Source organism: Elaeis guineensis, chromosome 6 (assembly GCF_000442705.2).
Source record: "Elaeis guineensis isolate ETL-2024a chromosome 6, EG11, whole genome shotgun sequence".
Lineage (NCBI taxonomy): Eukaryota > Viridiplantae > Streptophyta > Magnoliopsida > Arecales > Arecaceae > Elaeis > Elaeis guineensis.
In genome coordinates, this window is record NC_025998.2 from 18,751,028 (window position 1) to 18,773,185 (window position 22,158).

Below are 22,158 nucleotides of genomic sequence, written 5' to 3' on the forward strand. Positions count from 1 at the left end.
CTATAAGAACCCCCTCCTCTCCTCTAAGAGAGGACACAACAGTCACCGACGATCACCGGAGTTCTTCTCCAATTTTTTCGATTGAAGCCGTAGCCCCTCGACTCGTACTCGCCGCGATTTCATGCTGGTGGGGGTCATCGGAGGCTGTGGTAAGCCCTTCCTCCTCTTCCTCCCTTCTCTCCCTTCTTTTCCGTACCGGTGGGCATGACTGCCGGTGATAGGAGACACCGGATTTCATCAGAAAAGGGAAGCCTTGTTCGGCCTCTCCCTTTTCCTGGTTTTTAAGGCACCGACGGTCATGCCGACCGCCGGCTCTGGCCTCTCCGAATCGGAGGGTCATCCTCCGGCCGTCGGGCAAAGTACGGTCGTGAACGGTCGGTCAAAGACAAGGGGACCTCTAGGTCCCCTGTTTCGGCCAAAGAAGGCCACGGGAAAAAGAAAAGGAAAAAGAAAAGGAAAGAAAAAGAAAAGAAAAGGAAAAAGAAAAAGAAAAAGAAAAGAAAAATATATTATAATAATAATAATAATAATAATAAATAATACATATGAGAGAAAGTTTCTCTCATCCCTCTCTAAAGTTTTTCTCTCTCTAAGAAGCCCTATGGATCCCCTATTAGGCCATCTTCTCTACTCCTAGGGACCTATGACCTTAAATCGGTTTAGAGCCGAAGGGAGAGATTTATTAGACTGATCATCAAATCGGTCATCTCCTTAATTATGTAATTTTATTAAATATATGAAATAAAATTTATTGATGATTTAATATTTTAAATAGGACTGTCCGATTCTTTTAAGGAAGATTAAAAGGTCCAGGATGATCGAGGTAAGTGGATCTTATGCTCCTTATTTATTTTAAATCTCCATGATTTTCATGCATATGATCTCTTATTGATGAAGTCATATTTTTCATAAAATAGGAATCAGCATAAGTGATATGAAAAAGTATGTTTTATTATGAGCATTGACTTCATGAATGTCTTATGAAAATAGTATGATTATGAACATGAATTTTATTGTTTTTCCATCTATGTATATGTATGCTTTAAGAAAAAGATATAATGATTTCAAAGGCTCTCAGATGGCTATGAATGAATCCTTCGGGAAGATCGACATCCGGAGCTAGCATCCACATGAAACATGACTCTGCCAGCGGGTATAAAGTTGGTACATGAATTAAGAACTCTGTCGATTAAAAAATGGCCCTGTCACGGATATAATAGTGATCTTAGCACGAATATCTGTGAGCAATATTTTGAAACATACATGAATACATGATAAAATAATTTACGATTCATGATTGTGAAATATACATGATTTATGCATGCATGATGAGCTTATAACTTGTTTTATTATATGCTCTATGAAATGTTTATTTTTGCAATAATTGTTATTTGCTAATGATGCATTATCATAGAAAACTTATGCTTGATTCGGTAAGGAAGCGGAAGTCTACTTACTGAGCTGGTGTAGCTCATATTCTTTTTGTTTTCTTTTTCATGTACAGAGAAATAAGGCTAGGACTGATGGAAAGGGAATCCAGGCTTGGGGATCAGCAAAGCAAGCTTAAAATTTTGCACTAGGAATTCAGTTTATGTTTATGGATTGTAGTCATTATGAATTTTCAGGCTTGGATTATTTCATCTTTGATTTAGATACTCTGAACCAGTTTTGGTATAATTAAATATTTGAATTGAACTTTATTATTATATTTATTTATGATACACCTGTTATTATATTTAAGATGATGAATTTTGGCTTCGTGTTATCGTGGGTCCATCCCTCGATAGCATGGCCATGTTATATTTCGGATTTGGGGTGGAACATTTATGGTATCAGAGTGATAGGTTTAATCAAGGATAGAACTTAAAACCTAACAGTCGGTAGTTAGGTTATGCATAGTTAGATTCTGACTTAAATTATTAACTGTACTGCAACTCTGTTATAAAATAATGTAATAATGTTGGCATTTGACTAGGAAGTAATGAACGATAGGGAGGGCGAGACCTTGGCAAATATGGCTGCTAGGATAAGAGGAGCAAGATTGACGTCGCGGGGAGCTGCCAATCAACCAATTGAGCGGGCTCCTGACGCACCGGTCACTCAAGCGGACATTGCTGGTGTATGTCAAGTGGTGGCTCAGCTTATCCAGCAGCAGACATAAACTGCTCCTCGACCGACATTATCTATGGAGTCATACTACGAGAGATTCAAAAGGCTTAACCCACCTCTATTTAAGGGTGCATCTGATCCTATGGCTGCAGAGACATGGATTCGAGAGATGGAAAAGATGTTTGAAGCCCTGCAATACCCTGAGAATGTGAAGGTCCGATTAGCCGTTCCTATGTTAAAAAGGAATGCTGAGTTTTGGTGGACTGCAATAAAAGCTGTCTATGGGAATAATAATGATCAACTCACTTGGAAAGAATTCAAAGAGATATTTTATGATCAGTACTTTCCGAGGACAATGAGATTGGTAAAAGAAAATGAGTTTCTAACCTTAAAGTAAAAGGATAATATGACGGTGTTAGAATATGCTAACAAATTTAATGAGCTAGGCCGCTTCTACCCTCAGCTTATGGAGTTTGAAAGGAGTAAAGCTAACAGATTCGAACAAGGTCTAAGATATGGAATTCGATTCCGTCTGTCTTCTCATATTTTCAATAACTACAAGGACGTACTGGAGCGAGTTTTGAAAGTGGAGTCTGAATTGAAAAGAGCAGATCTAAAAAGAGGAGATAGGAAGAGACCGAGATCAGCAGGAAATCTAAAGGATCAGCAGAAAAATTTTAAAAATAATAACTCTGATAAGAAGAAAGAATCTACATCCTGCTCCTATTGTGGAAAAAATCACAATGGACCTTGTCTCAAGAGGATAGGAGCATGCTTCTTATGTGGTGAGAAAGGACATATAGCTCGTGATTGTCCAAATAAGAAAAGAGATGACTCTAGACCTAACAAACCAGTTGATCAAAAATAGAAAGAAAATACACGAGTGTTTACTTTAAACCAGCAGGAGGCCAATGCAAGTGATCAAGTGGTGACAGGTATTATCCCAGTCAATTCTATTCATGCTCGTGTGCTATTCGATTCTGACTCTTCTCACTCTTTTATATCTCTCAAGTTTGCTACTTCTTTGAATTGTGTGCCTGAGAAACTAAATGAACCATTATATGTTAGCACACCTTTTAAAAATATTGTTGTTGCTAATATTATTTTTCAGAATTGATTGTTTATCTTCGTACCATGCATATATTGATTGTTTTAGAAAAAGAGTGGTATTTCAAATTTCGGACGAACCGTAATTCTTCTTTCAAGGCGAAATTCATAATACAGAACCCAAACAATCTTTGGGTATTATCTCAATCATGAACGTAAGAAAAGTTTGAAGAAAGGATGCAAAGTATTTTTGGCCCATGTAGTAGACGCCGAGAAGAAAAAATAAAGTTGGATGATATTCTAATTGTCAAAGAATTTTCTGATATTTTTTCAGATGAACTATCCGGACTGCCCCCAGAGCGTGAGGTTGAATTTAAAATTGATATCATCCCAGAAACCAGACCTATATCAAAACCTCCTTATCGGATGGCTCCCGTAGAATTACGAGAATTAAAGGATCAACTACAAAAACTTTTGAATAAAAAGTTTGTCTGACTAAGTATATCTCACCCTGAGGAGCTCCTGTGTTATTTGTGAAAAAAAAAGATGGGAGCATACGTTTATGCATTGACTATCGGGAGTTGAACAAGGTAACCATAAAGAATAAATATCCTCTTCCTCGAATAGATGACTTATTTGATCAACTTCAAGGTGCACAAATTTTCTCCAAAATTGACTTACGATCAGGCTATCATCGACTAAGAATTAGAGATGAAGATGTATCTAAGACTGCATTTAGAATCAGGTATGGCCATTATGAATTTTTAGTAATGCCTTTTGGACTAACCAATGCACCAACTGCTTTTATGGATATGATGAACAGGATTTTCAAGCCGTATTTGGATCAATTCGTTGTTGTTTTTATTGATGATATCCTAGTTTATTCTAAAAATATAGAGGAACATGAGAGACATTTGAGGATCGTGTTTCAGACCTTGAGAGAAGAGAAGCTCTTCGCCAAGCTTAACAAGTGTGAGTTCTGGTTGGATAGTGTTGTCTTCCTCGGCCATGTAATATCTAAGGAAGGAATCTCAGTCGATCCAAAGAAGATAGAAGCCGTGGTGAATTGATCTCGTCTGACTAATGTGACGGAAGTTAGAAGCTTCTTAGGTTTGGCTGGTTATTATAGAAGATTCGTCGAGGAATTTTCTCAAATTGCAATTCCTTTAACCCGCTTAACTAAGAAACGAATAAAATTTGAATGAAGCAGTGAATGTGAGCAGAGTTTTCAAGATCTGAAGCAACGATTGATATCTGCCCCAGTTCTTACTTTACCATCTAATAAGGGAGGATTTATCATTTATAGTGATGCTTCCAAGAAGGGATTAGGTTGTGTGTTGATGCAGAACGATAAGGTCATAGCTTATGCTTCTCGACAATTAAAAATCTACGAGCAGAATTATCCGACACATGATTTGGAGTTAGCAGCTATTATTTTTGCTTTAAAGATTTGGCGACACTATTTATATGGAGAATCATGTAAAATCTTTACTGATCATAAAAGTTTGAAATACTTATTTACTCAAAAAGAACTGAATATGAGGCAAAGAAGGTGGCTTGAACTATTAAAAGATTATGATCTAAATATTAAATATCATCATGAAAAAGCCAATATAGTGGCAGATGCACTTAGTAAGAAGTCTTCAGCAAATGTGATGACTCTGCTATCCTTTCAGCAACAAATTCTGAGGGATCTTGAAGATTTACAAATTGAAGTGACTTGTACTGATGTTAAGAATGTGTTAGCAAATTTAATGGTACAATCAGCATTAATCGAACAGATAAAAGCGGCCCAATAAAATGATATTCATTTATGTCAGTTTAAGAAGGACATGGAGAAAGGGCTACGAACTGAGTTTAGGCTACATACAGATGGAACTCTTTATTTTGGGAACAGATTATGTATACCAGGAGATCCTGAACTAAAAAAGAAAATTTTGAAAGAAGCCCATAAATCCCGTTTCTCCTTTCATCCTGATAGTACAAAGATGTATAGAGATTTAAAATAACTCTTCTGGTGGAATGGAATGAAGTAGGAGATAGCTCGGTTTGTATCTCAATGCTTTGTATGCCAGCAAGTGAAAGCCGAACATCAGAGACCTGCTGGTTTGCTAAGATCATTAAAGATACCAGAATGGAAATGGGAGCATATCACGATGGATTTCGTTACTGGACTTCCAAGGACAGCAAGAAAAAATGATGCAGTGTGGGTGATTATTGATCGGCTTACAAATCAGCTCACTTTCTACCTTTTCGAGTTGGCACTCCACTTGATAAGTTAGCCCAGATGTATATTGATGGAATTGTACGCCTGCATGGTGTTCCAATAAGTATTGTGTCTGATCGAGATCCATGATTCGTATCTAGATTATGGAAAAGTTTTCAAGATGCTTTGGGGACAAAATTGAGGCTTAGTACTGCATTCCATCCCCAGACCGATGGTCAATCTGAAAGGACAATTCAAACTCTTGAGGATATGTTAAGAGCTTGTGCTTTTGATTTCGGAGGATATTGGGATAATCATGTGATATTGATTGAATTTGCATATAACAACAGTTTTCATTCTAATATCCGGATGGCACCCTATGAAGCCCTATATGGAAGAAAGTGTAGATCCCCTCTGTATTGGGATGAAGTAGGTGAAAAAAAATTAATAGGTCCCAAGTTAGTTCAAGATGCTAGAGATAAAATTTATCTAATCAAAAGAAGACTCAAGGCAGCACAGGATAGACATAAGAGTTGGGCAGATAGAAAAAGAAGAGAATTAGAATTTCAGGTCAGTGATCATGTTTTTCTAAAAGTATCACCTACTAAGGGTGTCATGAGGTTTGGGAGACATGGCAAGCTGAGTCCGCGATATATTGGACCTTTTAAAATTTTAAATCGAGTAGGAGATGTTGCTTACGAACTAACCTTACCATCAGATTTATCCAAAGTGCATAATGTCTTTCATATTTCACTACTGAGAAAGTTTGTACCTGATCCAAATAGTGTGATAAAGTATGAGCCATTGCAAGTTCATGAAGATCTAACCTATGAAAAAATTTTTCTCCAAATTATTGATTGAAAAGAGCAAGTTCTAAGACGGCGTATCATTCCGTATGTAAAGATTCATTGGAGTAATCATGAAGAGAGAGAGGCTACATGGGAGCTTGAAGATGATATGAAGATGAGATATCCATACTTATTTAAAAATAAAGGTATGTTAAATTTTGAGGACGAAATTTTTTTTTAAGGGAGGTAGAATGTGATAACTCGGCCTGATGGGCCAAAAGCCCACTAAGCTCACCTAGGAAAAAAAAAACAGGGAAGAAGACTCCCGATCGGAGTCTTCCCCTTCTCTGGTTTCGATCAGGAATCAGAGTCCTAGGGCCATTAAAAGACCCTAGGACGAGCCCTATAAGACCCCCTCGACTCGTGCTCGCCGCGATTTCACGCCGGTGGGGGTCATCGGAGGCTGTGGTAAGTCCTTCCTCCTCTTCCTCCCTTCTCTCTCTTCTTTTTCGTGCTGGTGGGCATGACTGCCGGCGACAGGAGTCGCCGAATTTCGTCCGAAAAGGGAAGCCCTGTTCGGCCTCTCTCTTTTCCTGGTTTTTAAGGCGTCGACGATCACGCCGACCGTCGGCTCTGGCCTCTCCGAACTCGAGAGGGTCTTCCCTTGCCGCCGGCCACCATCGGGCAAAGTACGATCGTAAACGGTCGGTCAAAGACAAGGGAACCTCTAGGTCCCCTGTTTCGGCCAAAGAAGGCCACGGGAAAAAGAAAAGGAAAAAGAAAAGAAAAGGAAAAAGAAAAAGAAAAGACAAGAAAAAAATATATATAATAATAATAATAATAATAATAATAATAATAATAAATAATAATAATAATACACATGAGAGAAAGTTTCTCTCATCTCTCTCTAAAGTTTTTCTCTCTCTAAGAAGCCCTATGGATCCCCTATTAGGCCATCTTCTCCACTCCTAGGGACCTATGACCTTAAATCGGTTTAGAGCCGAAGGGAGAGATTTATTGGACTGATCATCAAATCGATCATCTCCTTATATTATGTAATTTTATTAAATATATGACATAAAATTTATTAATGATTTAATATTTTAAATAGGACTGTCCGATTCTTTTAAGGAAGATTAAAAGGTCCAGGACGATCGAGGTAAGTGGATCTTACGCTCCTTATTTATTTCTAAATCTCTATGATTTTAATGCATATGATCTCTTATTGATGAAGTCATATTTTTCATAAAATAGAGATCAGCATAGGTGATATGAAAAAGCATATTTTATTATGAGCATTGGCTTTATGAATATGTCTTATGAAAATAGCATAATTATAAAGCATGAATTTTATTATTTTTCCATCTATGTATATGTATGCTTTAAGAAAAAGATATAATGATTTCAAAGGCTCTCAAATGGCTATGAATGAATCCCTTCGGGAAGGTCGACATCCGGAGCTAGCATCCACACGAAACATAGCCCTGCCAGCGGGTATAAAGTTGGCACATGAATTAAGAACTCTGTCGATTAAGAAACATGACCCTGTCATGGGTATAATAGTGACCTTAGCACGAATATCTATGAGCAATATTTTGAAACATGACATGAATACATGATGAAAATGATTTATGATTCATGATTGTGAAACATACATGATTTATGCATGCATGATGAGCTTATAACTTGTTTTATTATATGCTCTATGAAATGTTTATTTTTATAATAATTGTTATTTGCTAAATGATGCATTATCATAGAAAACTTATGCTTGATCCGGTAAGGAAGCGGAAGTCTACTTACTGAGCTGGTGTAGCTCATATTCTTTTTGTTTTCTTTTTCATGTACAGATAAATAAGACTAGGACTGATGGAAAGGAAATCCAGGCTTGGAGATCAGCAAAGCAAGTTTGAAAATTTTGTACTAGGAATTCAGTTTATGTTTATGGATTGTAGTCATTATAAATTTTAAGGCTTGGATTATTTCATCTTTGAATTTAGATGCTCTGAACCAGTTTTGGTTTAATTAAATATTTGAATTGAACTTTATTATTATATTTATTTATGATACATCTGTTATTATATTTAAGAAGAATTTTGGCTTCGTGTTATTATGGATCCATCTCTCGGTAGCATGATCGTGTTATGCCCCGGATTTGAAATATGATAATTATCTTCGGAAGACCCGACCATCCCACGAGCACGAGTTGTAGACTCGGCTTCCCTGCAAGATACAATATACTTGATCTACACCAATGGCGCTGGCATGCCGGTAGTTCTGAGGAACTCGTACAAGAAAACCTTTAGATTTTTTTTTTTGGTACAGATTGTCCACTAAAAGATGGTAAAAGAGATGCTGGAAAATTAATGTTGGGTATGTCTCCCTTACTCCTCTGGGAGAGGACAGATGGATCGCTCTTAATACAAAGAAGTGAAGACATCAATCTAACAATCAAAACAGTTAAAAACATAATAAAAAGAATACTGTCAGTAAAGAACCATTTAGAAAATTAAAACCTAATTGAAAATGGACAAAAAATAATAATAATAAAACACAGGCCCTTAAGCCTGGATTACCCAAGTCCAAACCTGTTCTTGCATGTTAATTACAAGGTTTCCTTATCAATCTTCCAAGCTTCCAATGGGCTTGAGTCCCCGCCCTTTTAGATGGAGGTTTTAGAAAAGGTCTCTATACCATATGGGACTAAACTTTGTGAGAGAGATCAAGAGAGAGACAAGATTCTCCCAAAAAAGGACTTGAAAAGTGTTGAAAATCTTTGAATCTGCCATGAAAATTTGGAAGGAAATTTCAAAATAGCAAACACTATATAACACTACAAAGCCAACAAAAATACTTATGAGCAAAGAATAAGCATCACTAATAAAGGGGCATCACAAACATGGTTTTAATTAAAAGTTCATAACCAAAGCGTGCACTTTCTTTCATTCTCTTTCTAAATTTCTCTTGAAGAACCACCACCTCCTCTGCTCCTATTGCCCTGCACCTTCATTGTCAGTGACAAAACCCCACTCCATGCCCTTTGGAATGATCCCCCACCCCCTACAACCTCAATGTCACTGCATCGCGATAATCACTGCTACCAACACCATTACCAATCTTATTATCACCATTGCTGCCATCAACAAAATCACCAGTATGCAATCACCACCATTATTACCTAGATGACTGCCATAATCACCATCATCAATGTTACCATAACCACCAAGCATTAGGACCATCTTTGTGCCCCATCACTATAGCTGCTACAACCACAATCATCATCACTAACATGACCACAACCACCGTCACCAGCACCAGCACGACCATCATCACATCCACTACCACCATAAAGAACCACTAGCACCACCATCAGCACCACCACTACAACAATCACCGCTACCATAGCTAGTCACCATTGCCATCACTATACTGCTTTCATCATGATCTTGGAGGAGATGATTGTGATGGGGAACAGTGGTGAGAACAAAGAACTCTCTCTTCTAAGGTTTGATCGGACTTAAAAGAAAGCCCTAAGAAGCAGAGATTGATGCATCTTTTAAATCACATGCAATAATCTTCAGTTCTTATAGTCAAATAATGGGACTTCTTATTTTGTAGGATTAGATTTCTTTTTTATTTTAGGTTTATTAGTTTGCTTTCCTTTTTAAATTAATCCAATAGCCTAGGATATTTGGTTCACCTTAGAGCCATATCCTTATTCTTGTTGGACAAGTAATTGGTGCCTATAAATATATAGTGCCCTAAAAGCCACAATCTCAAGCAATGAATTAGTCAAATTAACTAGCCTAAAGGCTTTGGGAGATTTTGATCCCCTTGGAGTGATCAAATTCTTATTCATTCTCTCTTTTTTATTTTCTCATCCTTTTAGTTCAAAATATTCTTGATACAGACTTAGGTTCCTTTCAGCTTGGTACCAAGGCAGCGATCCTACCCATATTCAATGCCCTACAACATGATTTTAAGGAGTTACTCTCAACAATAATATGATGGTCATACAAAGATAGTGGGCATAGCCATAAACAGAAGTAATTAGTGGAGAAGGATTTATAAAGTTGACCAACGCAGTACTAGAAGCTGGATGGTTGCCTTCAAACTTAAAGCTTTACTCTAAATCCAAAGAAGGGTTTCTCAACAAAGAAGGGGATTGAGGATCTGATAAAAAAATGTCATTGATCCTAAAGGGCAAAGACAAATAAAAAGATGTTGAAGTAAAAGTTACTTGCACGACTTCAACGAAGGAATTACTTGCCTAACGTTCCATAGCAGATGTAATGTTTGTGGAGAAAAGGTGTGAAAGTACTCTTTGGGTTCTCAAAATGGCGTTTAGCTGAAAAGCAGAACAACCCACTTCGTTTAAAGTGCTGCAAGTTTATAATAATCAACTGGAACATCTAGTTACTACGAAGCTTTCTCCTTCAGAAACATCTTAAATTATATTAATAAAAAGATAGTGAAGAGAATAGCATAAAAGAGAATGGAGAAGGGAGACGTACAACACAAACTTCACATCTTGAGGCATTTGGTTCTTGCACCTGCAGATCCTTTTGTTGGATGCAACTGGAAGAGTTGATGTCAATAGCACAAGGCTAGAAGATAACCAAAAAATTCTACATTTTCTAGAGTTTTGAAATGCTCGAAATTGTCATGGACAATGATTAAAGCAAACTGCACCTGGTGTAGGACAAAATGGATCCTAATTCTTAGAGACTAATGTTCTTTTCTGCATATAACTTCCTGAAACAAAATTTAGCCTTCTTTAAATTTTTTTTTTAAAAAAAAAATTGTGTTCAATATGTTCGGTAATCATTCTTTGTCATGCATGGTGCATGAATTTGGCTGACTGGAGAATTTTACCAACATTGATCAACTTGAACAATCGTGAGTCAGATAGGTGCTTACACATGGTGAAACATTTCTTTTCATCATTAGAGAACCATCAAAAAATATTAAAGCAATGATAAAATAGAATTCCATAAAGTTTTAATCTTAATGACATGTCATTATACAGCCTTATACTAGCATGATGCAACTCTTCAAACCAAAACTAGGAAGAAGGTACATATGTTTATTTCTGAAAAAGGTTTATCTGCATCATTTACGGGATTGAAATTATATCCCTAAAAGATTATTTTTGATGTTATTACTTAATAAACTCAACAAGGAAAGCCCATAACCGGTAATGGATCGAATGACTGCGAGCTTATTTTGTCGGACAAGTTTAAAGAATTCAGTGCTTAGAAGAAGGTTGCTCCCAATAATGAGACTGGAGAGAGAGCCGCAGTTGAAAGAAAACTACTTGCACCTTACAGGAAGTAGCAAATTTTTTTGTTTAAAAAGTTGGTTACTCTTCAACAAGACAACCTGGCAGTAGAGAAGTACATCTGGCATACTAATCCACTATTTCTTGTCGAATATGAAGACAAAAGTAGTTACAAGTTTCGAATCAGGCAATGTAGCTGGAATGAAGCGATAGATTGCCACCTCAAGGGGCGTACAGAGAAGAAGCCTTTAAGATAGCTCTCAAGTTGAGAATCTACACAGCATGCACTAGTTCTTGAGTATCCAAAAAATAAAGCAGAACTGTTTCATTTCTATGGAATTTGCTAGATGGCAAAGCAAGGATATTTTGGAGAAAACTTCATGTTATAATAGAGGAAATTGAATGCTTCAAGCATGAAGGTAGGATTGACATCCCCACTTGTCCTAAATAAATGCCTAATTATTACAAGAGGAATAATGAGTAGGGAACAAAATAAGCAAATAACAAGTCACAACATGCGAACAAGAGGTTAGACACATGGCTCACTTAGAAGAGGTTCAAAAGATTCCATCAGCTCCAATGAAGAATAAGGGAATGAGATACTGCTAATATCTCGAATGCTGATGCTGGTTGTTGATAAAAGGCTAGTAACTTGGTAGTGACGGTTAAAACCATGAATTTGACTTTATAGGCGAAGATTGATAAGTTTAAACTTTCTAAAGAATGATTCTCCTTCATCAAGAAAAATTTCTAGAGGATTTCAAGCTAGACAAGAGGGTCCTAGTCAACCTATAACTTAAATTCAGTAAAATGCATGCAAAAATTTGTATACTATTAAGTAGAGATCTAGAAGGGAGATCAGGAAGAGAGGGGGGGAGGGGGTACAAGGACCAAATCTGGCCAAAAGAGGCCCTTTCTTTTCATAACAAACCATGTAGCATGCTTCTAGTGGCCAGCCTAAATGTCCTTTTACAGCCTTTTTTCACGGCATAAACTAGAGTCTGCACAACCAAGTAATCTATCCATATGGATGCCTAAAATATTTCTTGAAATGCAAAATCCAGAAGTCCATAGAATCTTACATAGAAAACAGCTAAAATAATAATAATAATAGTAATAATAAATCAAATCTTAATGACTTGATGACTTGCCTGACCATATATCCCTAAAATCGGATTTTACCAGACCAATTTTAATTAAAATAGGAGTCTAATACAAACCCTAAGAGTTGCCTAAACAAAAGATCAGAAAATAAAATATAATTCACAATATAACATGTTTCTTCCATATCATTATGTCAGCATTTAAAGAACAAACACAACTACAAATGCAAAAGCAATGCACATCAAACTTCCTGTCAGCACCATCATGGCCCTTGTTTTCAGGAACAATACTTCTATTCTTTGTAGCATCATGTATGTGCATGTTTTTGAACCCTTTTACACCAGGTGACATTTTATATTTGGTTATAGAGAAATAGTGACAATTTCCACTAACAGAAACAGATAATAATAGAACACAATGAATATACATGTATGGAAACCAAAACATATGCATGTAAGATTTATAAAAATGAAATGAAACTATAAATAAATTTATAGATGAAGCAGTTAGAGAACTCAACAACAATAAAAAAAGTATATTACTGTTCTCTGTCATTCAGTTCAAAGCTATTTGAGCACATTCTTGCTTCATATCATTCAAAAATGACTAGCTTGGTTAACAAACCAGGAACTCATTCCAATATAATTGAAGAATCTACTAAAGCAAGGATGTCCGATGCCCCATATGAATGGTGCACATATACAAGAAAAAATTTACAGGAATTGACATCAAGATATAGACTGGTGGTACACAACTTTGATATATTTAAACCACACCTGAATATATAATACATGATTCCCACAGCAAAATTATGAAAGAATTACAAGGAAACAATGCTTTGTACACTCGACCTTTTTGAGAGCAGAGTCATCCATGTGACCCAAGCAATGGAAGCCTAGATTCTTCACTTGGTTTCCTGCAATAGTATGCATATAGCAACAATTGTATGACTCCCAAGACTGTTCCAATCCCATTTGGAACCTGGAATTCACATTTAAGCCTATAAGGAATTAATTTACAAAATTACAAAAAAAAAAAAAAAAATGCTGAGAACACTATCTTCTATTGTATTAGGACTCTAATTAGTGAAAAATAAATAATACCACCAGTAAAATGATAATATTTAGCAGTATACTTACATATACGAAAAAGTCATGCAACAGCAACCCATATGCAAAGAATGATACACTCATTAAGAAGGTTGCCAGTGATAGATAGAAAGGCATGAACTCAACACTTCTTGTCCGTATCACCAAATTCTGATGAACAAAGCATGAAAAGAAGCCTGTTAGACCTAAACATTACCACTAATCTATGAGCACTGGATGTAATGAGGTTATGACATTTCACACATAAATTCCATCCCAAAGAACTAGGAGAAAACATACAATAATGAATAAAGGGGATGCAAACATCGAAATGAGAGAAGCGACACTAAGATATCCAACAAAAGTTTGCCGTGATTGGTGGTCGAACAACTCAAGGCTGACATATATGATGAGAGAAAAAACACACAGAACTGCTATCAGCAATCCAGACATCTTCAGCTGCACAACAAATCAGAGGAAAATAATAAATGACATAAACATGATACAAGGGGATCCAAACAACAAAGGGGATGAAGTTACCCTTCTTGTAGTATCTGCATATATAATGAAGAGGGTCACATAGACCAGCTGACAAACAGCGCCTATGGAATTGACTGTGGCAACCAAGATTACCCCATAGGACACGAATGGCAGACCATACCACATGCAGATCAAGCAATTCAAGAGGGAGTACACATAGGGTAACCCTGAGAATTGCTCTGTTGATTTGTTTCTGACAATTCTTTTGAACGTAGGTCTGAAAGAAATCAAATATAAAGAGACGCGTCGATGACATGGTTCTGTATGGTGGAACCAAGAAAGGAATGCCAAGGGTGGACTTACATCGGTGAGGCAAACAACACAAATGCAAAGAGGTTCCCTGCAAACATAAAGAAGATGATTTCATAAATGTGGTCATCATAATAACATCAAAAAGGAAAGAGCTTACCACTATGTTATGTTCATTTACTAACAGGCTGGGGAAGGGCTTATTGGAGATACAGCATTTGCATCTATTGCCAAACATGATCAACCAGCTGATAGCACATAGTGTTGGCGATCACATGGACAATGGCACCTTACCTTATGATAGAACAATGACAATATATAAAATGCTAAACTACCTTATATATCCAGCTAATCAAATTTAAAGGTAACATAACATTCCAAAAACACTATGTTCTCATGTATTGATGTATGTTATGTGACTGAATCCAACAAGCAAAGTAAGAAAGAAAATTCCACCCATCCATCTTCATTGCTTCTCTCAGATGGCTTGAAAAAATCTCCAAAATTGTCCCGGTTCCATAGGCTTATTAATCCCGTAAGCATCCCCTAGAATCAAATGGAGAAATCAACAGAGTTTGTTTATAATGGTCTCCTAACGGCACAGTAATTCTACCTTCTATTTTCACTCAGCTCTTCACTTTTCTTTAAATTTGTGCTTGTTAATATCAACAACATCAAACGCTTGATATCAAAAATTTGATAATCTTCCATGATTCCCAAGCTTGGCAATCAAGTCATGATGAATTACAACAATAGACTACCGGATCGATTACAAGATAAGGAAACACCAGCGCTAAGTCCAAAAGCAGAAAAATGTGTTTTTGCGATTATATATAAAAATATATAAATTAAAGAGAGAGAGAGAGAAGGGGGGAGAGAGTGAGAGAGAGAGGAGGCGTTACCAGCAATTCCAGCCGCATAGGTGCAGATGCCGTAGAAGGAAGGCCCCGAAGAACTCATCTCTCCCCCAACCTGGGAGGAAGGGAGGGAGGAGGTGTTTTCTGAGACTGGAACACAAGCAGTACCACCTGTCCCCCCGACTCCCCTGTGCCTCCCCGTCTCTCATGTCATTGTTGTTGGGCCGTCACGTTGGGAAACTGGAAGGAAAGGCGGTAGTGGGGCATGGGACGGGTGTGCCTTTCGCGCGAACCAACCGTTGGATCATCAGCTGGCCGCGTTAAGATCCGTGCCGACGGCCGACCCGACGGTGATTAATTCCAGAATGGCGATGAAATGATGCGTGTGGAGGCCTTTTGTCGGGCATGTGAGTCACTTGGGTCCCACTTGTCGTCCGAAACCACGCTGCCCTTCCCGACCCATCCCCGTCTCCTACCGGGCGTTCGAGCCTCGCATGCGCTTGTCGTTTCTGTTATATATTTAGTCCCGGCGGCTCCGTCTTATAGCGTTGTTGGGTCGTAATCTCCTCATTTTTTCTAACACGAGGGGCGAGGCCGCATAATTAACAAGAAAAGGAAAACGACCTCTCCAACTTGTTCATCATTTATTTTATTTTGATCGAGGGAGATAAGCTCGGATTAGGATATTTCAATTTATGAATTCAGCAAAGGCGGCATGAGGCATGGAGAAAATCTATTACGCGCACCGTAATTTCGTGAATCTTACCTTAAAAGAAGGTTTCTTTTTGATGAGGTGGCCAACTTTTACAAGCGAAAGCAAAGGGAACTAGAAAGCAAATTGATCTCCTCAATTCATAGAAAGGCTTGTTGACGTATTGTATCACATGGATTGTGACCTATCTTTATGATTTATATTCCAAGACTACAGTGTTATTGATTTTGATAAGGACAATAATTCTTTTCAAAAAATAGTAATAGCTATTCTATATGTACAAATCAACTTCTTTGCTAAACATATTGTTGCAGCCAATCCCCCATCACTCGATCGTCGAGGTCGTGCACCTGCAAGAGAAGTTCTCATAGACCGGAGATACCTCCGGCGGGGACCCTCCGACAGTCAAGTCAGAGAGACTAGGCAACAGTGAAAAATCAGAGGCTCAGCTCGAGAGGGCTGGAAAAAACTTGAGAGCTGGAAGGAGCGTCAGAGAGCTTACCAAGACCGTTGCCTTACCTCTTTTTATAGTAGAATGCGGCGTAGTTCCGCCATTAATGGTGCAGACAACTGGGGAGTTGTCAAATCGTCGGGGGCTGTCAAGTCGCCGTGGGCTGTCAAATCACCGTGGGCTGTCAAATCACCGTGGGTTGTCAGAATTAACCCATATCCTCGGCAGGACAATGCCCCAGGACGGTCGTACGGCCCTTGAGTGGGCTGGCCGACTATACGTCGGTATTCGACTGTCGGGACGTCGGGTGATGACCCGGAGACACCGTCGGTCGGTTTAATGCCTCGCTGAAGTCGGACGTCGGCTGCCACCCCCGACAGTGAGTCGGTAATATGGGTTCGGTCGCTCGGTTAGTCGGAAATAGCATGTGTCGGTTCGGCCGACATACCTTCGGTCGGATATTATCGGCAGCCGTCTGTCGGGGTCATCCATCGGAGTCGTCCGTCGATTGTCGGTCGGAGTCGTCCGTCGGGATCGTCAGTCGGTCGTCGGTCGGAGTCGTCCGTCAGGGTCGTCTGTCGGGGTCGTCAGTCGGTATATCCCAATAGTTGCCCCCCACTCCTGAGTCTGATGTCGTGTTGGCTCGCATGAACACGTGGGCGATGGCTTCGGGCGAAAAGAGTGGTTTTCCATCACGTCTTGCCCCGACTCTGGCGATCGCATCAACGAACGATCCGATGTCGGTCGTCCCGACTGTAGGTCGAGCGTGCACGTCAGGTTGGAGGTCGGCCAACCTCCGAACGTTGCTCGTCGACACGATCATTCCGCAGAGTCTGATAGTTGAGTAGCGTCCGACGTATTCGGATAGGATAACGATGGCAAGTCGAATATCCATTGTCCGGCCCTTGGTCGAGCATGCACATCGGGACGTATGATAAATGGTGGCAAGTCGAATATTCTTCGACCGGTCGTGATCGAGTCGGTATGTCGCAAGTGCGACATAGTTCATCGACGCCCTCATACCATAGAATCTGGTAGTCGAGTCGTGTCTGACGTATTCGGATAGGATAACGATGGCAAGTCGAATATCCGTTGTCCTCTCTTGGTCGGGCGTATGCGTCGAAATGTATGATAAACGGTGGCAAGCCGAATATCCTTCGACCGGTCGTGACCGGATCGATATGTCGCGTATGCTACTGTGGTCGTCTTGGCGTTTTACCCTTCTTAGTCGAAGCTAAGTCGGCAAGTTAGCCAGCCGCATTAGTCGAAGCCCTTTGCCTTCAGAGGCAGGGGCCGTCGTAGATATTCTGCCCATTCAATCTCCGTCGTAGAATCTGATGTATCATCGACGATCGAGATGTAGATTGAGCCGTTGGTTCGACGATTCGGCGATCAGGCCATAGATTGGTCGTAGATCCGCAATAGACGATCGAGCTGTTGGTTCGACGATCGATGATTTGTTCGATAACGAAGTCGTAGATTCGGCGATCGACGATCGAGCCGTTGGATCGACGATCGACGATCAGTTCGATGATGGAGTCATAGATTCGACGATCGACGATCGAGCCGTTGGTTCGACGATCGACGATCGATTCGACGATCGATGTTCAGTTCGACGATGAAGTCGTAGATTCGACGATCGACGATCGAGCCGATGGTTCGACGATCGGTGATCAGTTTGACGATGAAGTCGTAGATTCGACAATCGACGATCGAGCCGTTGGTTCGGCGATCGACGATCAGTTCGGCGATGAAGTCGTAGATTCGGCGATCGACGATTGAGCCGTTGGTTCGGTGATCGGCGATTAGTTCGATGATGAAGTCGTAGATTCGACGATCGACGATCGAGCCGTTGGTTCGACGATCGGCGATCAGTTCGGGCCGCATTGGTCGAGGCCTTTTGCCTTCAAAGGTGGAGGCCATCGCAGATATTTCACTCCTTTGATCTTCGTCGTAGAATCTGTGCACGAGGAGCGGAGAGAGAGGTGTAGGAGTCATACCTGCGATACATCGGTCTCGGACTCCGTCATCGGGGCAAGACCCATCTATCGGTGGGGGGCCTGCTGGGTTCAGTAGGGGCCCGACCTTTCTTCTGCTTTTCCTTCTGGCCCGTGTCCTAGGTCAGGCACCGATCGGAAGCTCCTTCGTCTGCGCGCATGTATTTGTACGCGCGCTCCAGCAATTCGACGTACGTCCGGGGGAGGGTCTTGTCCAGAGAGTATGTGAAACGGGACCCCCTTAGCCCCCTCTTCATGGCCGAGATAGTCATGTCTTCGTTGAGGTCCCGGACCTCAAGTGTGGCCGCATTGATGAGTGACACTTTCAAGTCGTCATATGATGAGTGATAATTCCATTAGTCAACAAGCACCAGGCCTTTGGGTCTGCAATGATTATTGAGTTAATGGACTCATTATCAAACACCTTAATGGGAGGCTATGACTCAGTTATCTCCATAACTTTATCATTTTAAGGACCTAATAATTTTAGAGGATTTAAATAATATAGAGGATGAAGTCAGATGAACCAGCTTATCATGATCCTCCCACTGACTTTACCAAGTCAGCTTAAGGGAGACCATTAAAAGGGCTGGTCTAGGAGCACCTAAATCAGTCACACTGATTTACCTAGCTGACATGGGTCAGCTCGAATAGTCAAGTGATCCGATCAAAACATAATTTCACCAAGAGGCCAGGTAAGTTCGATCAGTGGGAGGGTCTGCCAAAGCTTGCCTTAGACACCATCAGAAATGGTCAGGTAAGCGGGCTCCCAATTAAAAACCACCGGTCTGGTTTACCTTAGACACCAACTGGTTTAATTAGTTTCGATTAGATCAACCTAACAGTTCGTGCTAGACCGCTTAGCCAAAAATCAAGTCCATTTGGTTCTCGTTAAAGACATGGACTTGACCAACTACAACTATTGTAATTGATCTAGAGAATCCTTGACCTAATCTAAGACAACAATTGATTAGATTTAGTCAATTCTCTAATTAAGTCCATCTTTAACCTAACCATAGGTCTAACCCAATTAATGGACCTAATTCCCACTAACCCATTAACCCAATGTGTTATGATTTGTGTCTTAGGTTCTTCAATTCACAATCCTAGAACCTAATCAAACAACTTCTTAATTCTTAATTAAGTTTTGGGCTGAGGGTTGGGTTTGGCTTTTCAAAAAATAATTTTCATATTTGTAAAATAATTTTATAATATAATTCTATCAATCATATTGCATGTTTGATTCATAATCAAGATGCAAGTGAAATAAACATGAAACTACTTTAGATCTAATCTAAACAGGTTCATGTAATTGAAACAATTTCAACTTTAAATAATTTCTTTGCATAAAAATTATTAACAAAGAGATTTTATTTCAGATTTAAACATCTTTTAAATCTAATAAATCATAAATTTAATCTAGATCATATCTAACAAATTTATGATTAAAGATAGATCTACACAAACTAGGACAACCTTTGCACTGTAAGGGGTATACCTTACAGCAGGACAACCTTGCAGTTTGTGATTGATCTAAAATTTTAATTTCAGATTTAATAATCAGATTATAAATTAGATCTAATCTAAAAAATAATCTAAGCATGTATAAATAATCATGTAATAAAGAACCTAGGCTCTGATATCAATTGTAGGAACCAGATCTAGGGTTTCAGGGTTAGATCTTGAAAAAGAGGGTTAGATCTTGAAACTTTTTCAAGATCATACAGCGGAAGACTAAAATAAATCAAAATTTATTTTTTAAGATCAGAAAATTCTTAGATCTAAGATCCTATTATATGATTATTACATAGCATTAAATCAGAAATTAAAATATATATAAATATAGTATGAACTACATGTTGATCATATCAACATGTTTCTATACTACATCTAATGTATGTATTAAACAATAGATCAGATCTATTACCTTGCAAGTTAGACGTTCTAACCTTGTTCATCTGGGCTTGAGGATGATGTTGCAAGCCGCACATGCGTCCGGCCTCTAGGAGTCGTCTTATATAGAGAGATATGATAGAGTCCTTGTCTAGGTCAAACACCTAGTCAAGGCTTATCCAAACATGGCAAGTTAAGGGACGCCCAACTCTTGAGCACCTCCTCCATATTTTCGTGCATGGATCACAAGAAAAGGATGCACAATGTATACCCTAAAAGCCACGAAAATTCCAAAAAAAATTTGGATAAATTTGGTGCAAAATTGAAAGAGTTTTGGATTTCTAAAACTCTATCTCATAGAATTCGAAATCCAAACTTATTCCTTTTAGATTTGATCCAAACCACCTTCCATGTAAGAAAGAAGAGAGGAGACCTTTTGTGAACGTGGGAGAGATCTGGGAGAGGGCTTTTGTCGCACAAAATAAGTGAAGATTGGCGTTGAATAAGAGAGAGGGCGTGGAGAAGGTTTATGTGGCGCAAGGTGGAATCCTAGTCCTACTAGGATTCTGTCTCATAACTTGTTTTAATTTGGTTTCCCAAACTAAATCAAATCAAAATTAGATCAACCCAATTAAAATAGGTCTTAACCCAATTAAGAACCTAATTTAATTAGATTAAATTAGATTTAAATCTGATTTAATTTTCTAATCAAATTAGAAATTAGATTGACCCAAGTCCTAGTTGAACTAGGACTAGTTTTTTCTTGCACTTGGCTTATCCAATAAACCAATTGGACTTGATTCAATCAAGCCCAAACCAAATCTAATTAAATCATATTTAATTAGACTTAATCTCAGCCCATTGGCTTAATCAAATTAAGCCAATTAGCAATCAAATTGCTAATCGATCCTCCTGTAACACTTGCACTGGGTTAAATGTCAATCGTATTGATCATTTAATCCTAGAATGATTCTTAATCGTTGATCAACCATCTGATCGGATCATGAACTCTAATGTGTGTGACCTCATAGGTCCGAACCTAAGCCGGTAGCATAGGAACAAATTCCTATACCAATCGAAGTGACCATCTAGCAATGGTACCCGACGACCGGATAGGTCGAATGTGTAGAACAACATCCTTAGAACCCATGCGGATATAGTTTTCATATAATTCATCCCCTTGACCAAAATGATCATAGGACATCCCAGAGTTCAACTGTCAACTCTGATCAGGTTGTCCACATTGTATTTCAAAATATCAAATCCATCTAATGGATTACCCTGGCCAAGGTTTTGCTAAATTGAAATACAGCGACTCATTCTTCTCCAACTCTTGGAGTGGTCAATCCCATCTCGATCACACTCTGACTTCGCAAGTACTTGACTATGCCCAGAAGCCTTCCGTCCCTGAATTAGAAATTCAGTTAGTCCAGTACCAAAGCACAGTGAGTTGCTTGCAAGTCACTGAGGCGATCTCAAGTCTCAGGGACACTTATACCTATATCCCATCAGAGACATTCTCGACAGCAGAATGCTCTGGAGTTGGTCATGTTCAATGACGATGTACCCTTACATCTCACCTGTATGCCATACCAGTGTCTCCACACTCTTTGGTTAAGAAGACAACCAACCCATATGGCCTACAGCGACCTATACTCGATAGAAGCTGTCGTCCTTATTAACAGCCTATCATTTGGTCGTGAACAGTTTTAAGGACTAATCGATAAATCCTCTCTTTATCGAACTTAAATAGTCCTAAGGACTTCATCATAACAACGGAGTTCATTAGAAGATGAAAGCTTATGATGAAAATGCCAAATATATTTTATTTATTAA

General features: G+C 39.0%; 1 protein-coding gene and 1 pseudogene across 3 annotated transcripts; one reads left to right on the plus strand and one right to left on the minus strand.

Moving 5' to 3' along the window:
• Window positions 1–1,981: 1,981 nt before the first annotated feature.
• On the plus strand, window positions 1,982–8,008 carry LOC140858743 (uncharacterized; annotated as a pseudogene).
• A 5,081-nt stretch (window positions 8,009–13,089) lies between these two features.
• Window positions 13,090–15,471, minus strand: LOC140858509 (bidirectional sugar transporter SWEET2a-like). Of its 3 annotated transcripts, XM_073259308.1 has the most exons (7): window positions 15,315–15,435; window positions 14,869–14,958; window positions 14,467–14,503; window positions 14,164–14,380; window positions 13,924–14,082; window positions 13,675–13,794; window positions 13,090–13,516 (listed from the first exon to the last, which is right to left on the minus strand). In XM_073259308.1, exons 2-7 carry the CDS (start codon window positions 14,870–14,872, stop codon window positions 13,403–13,405), a joined length of 651 nt encoding a protein of 216 aa, XP_073115409.1. In that variant the 5' UTR covers window positions 14,873–14,958; window positions 15,315–15,435; the 3' UTR covers window positions 13,090–13,402. The 3 variants fall into 3 exon arrangements, with proteins under 3 accessions (XP_073115409.1, XP_073115408.1, XP_073115410.1); XM_073259307.1 differs by lacking the exon at window positions 14,869–14,958 and having other exon boundaries at window positions 15,315–15,471; XM_073259309.1 differs by lacking the exon at window positions 14,869–14,958 and having other exon boundaries at window positions 13,398–13,535; window positions 15,315–15,471.
• Between the last annotated feature and the right edge of the window lie 6,687 nt (window positions 15,472–22,158).

Excerpts from the sequence above, each read along its gene's own strand:
- LOC140858509 (XM_073259307.1), bottom strand. The coding sequence starts at position 15,372 with ATGAGTTCTTCGGGGCCTTCCTTCTACGGCATCTGCACCTATGCGGCT. Across the intron at positions 13,795-13,923 it reads CATCCCCTTTATTCATTATT|AATTTGGTGATACGGACAAG; the intron begins GTATGTTTTCTC and ends TTTGTTCATCAG. Across the intron at positions 13,517-13,674 it reads TGCATGACTTTTTCGTATAT|GTTCCAAATGGGATTGGAAC; the intron begins GTAAGTATACTG and ends TGTGAATTCCAG.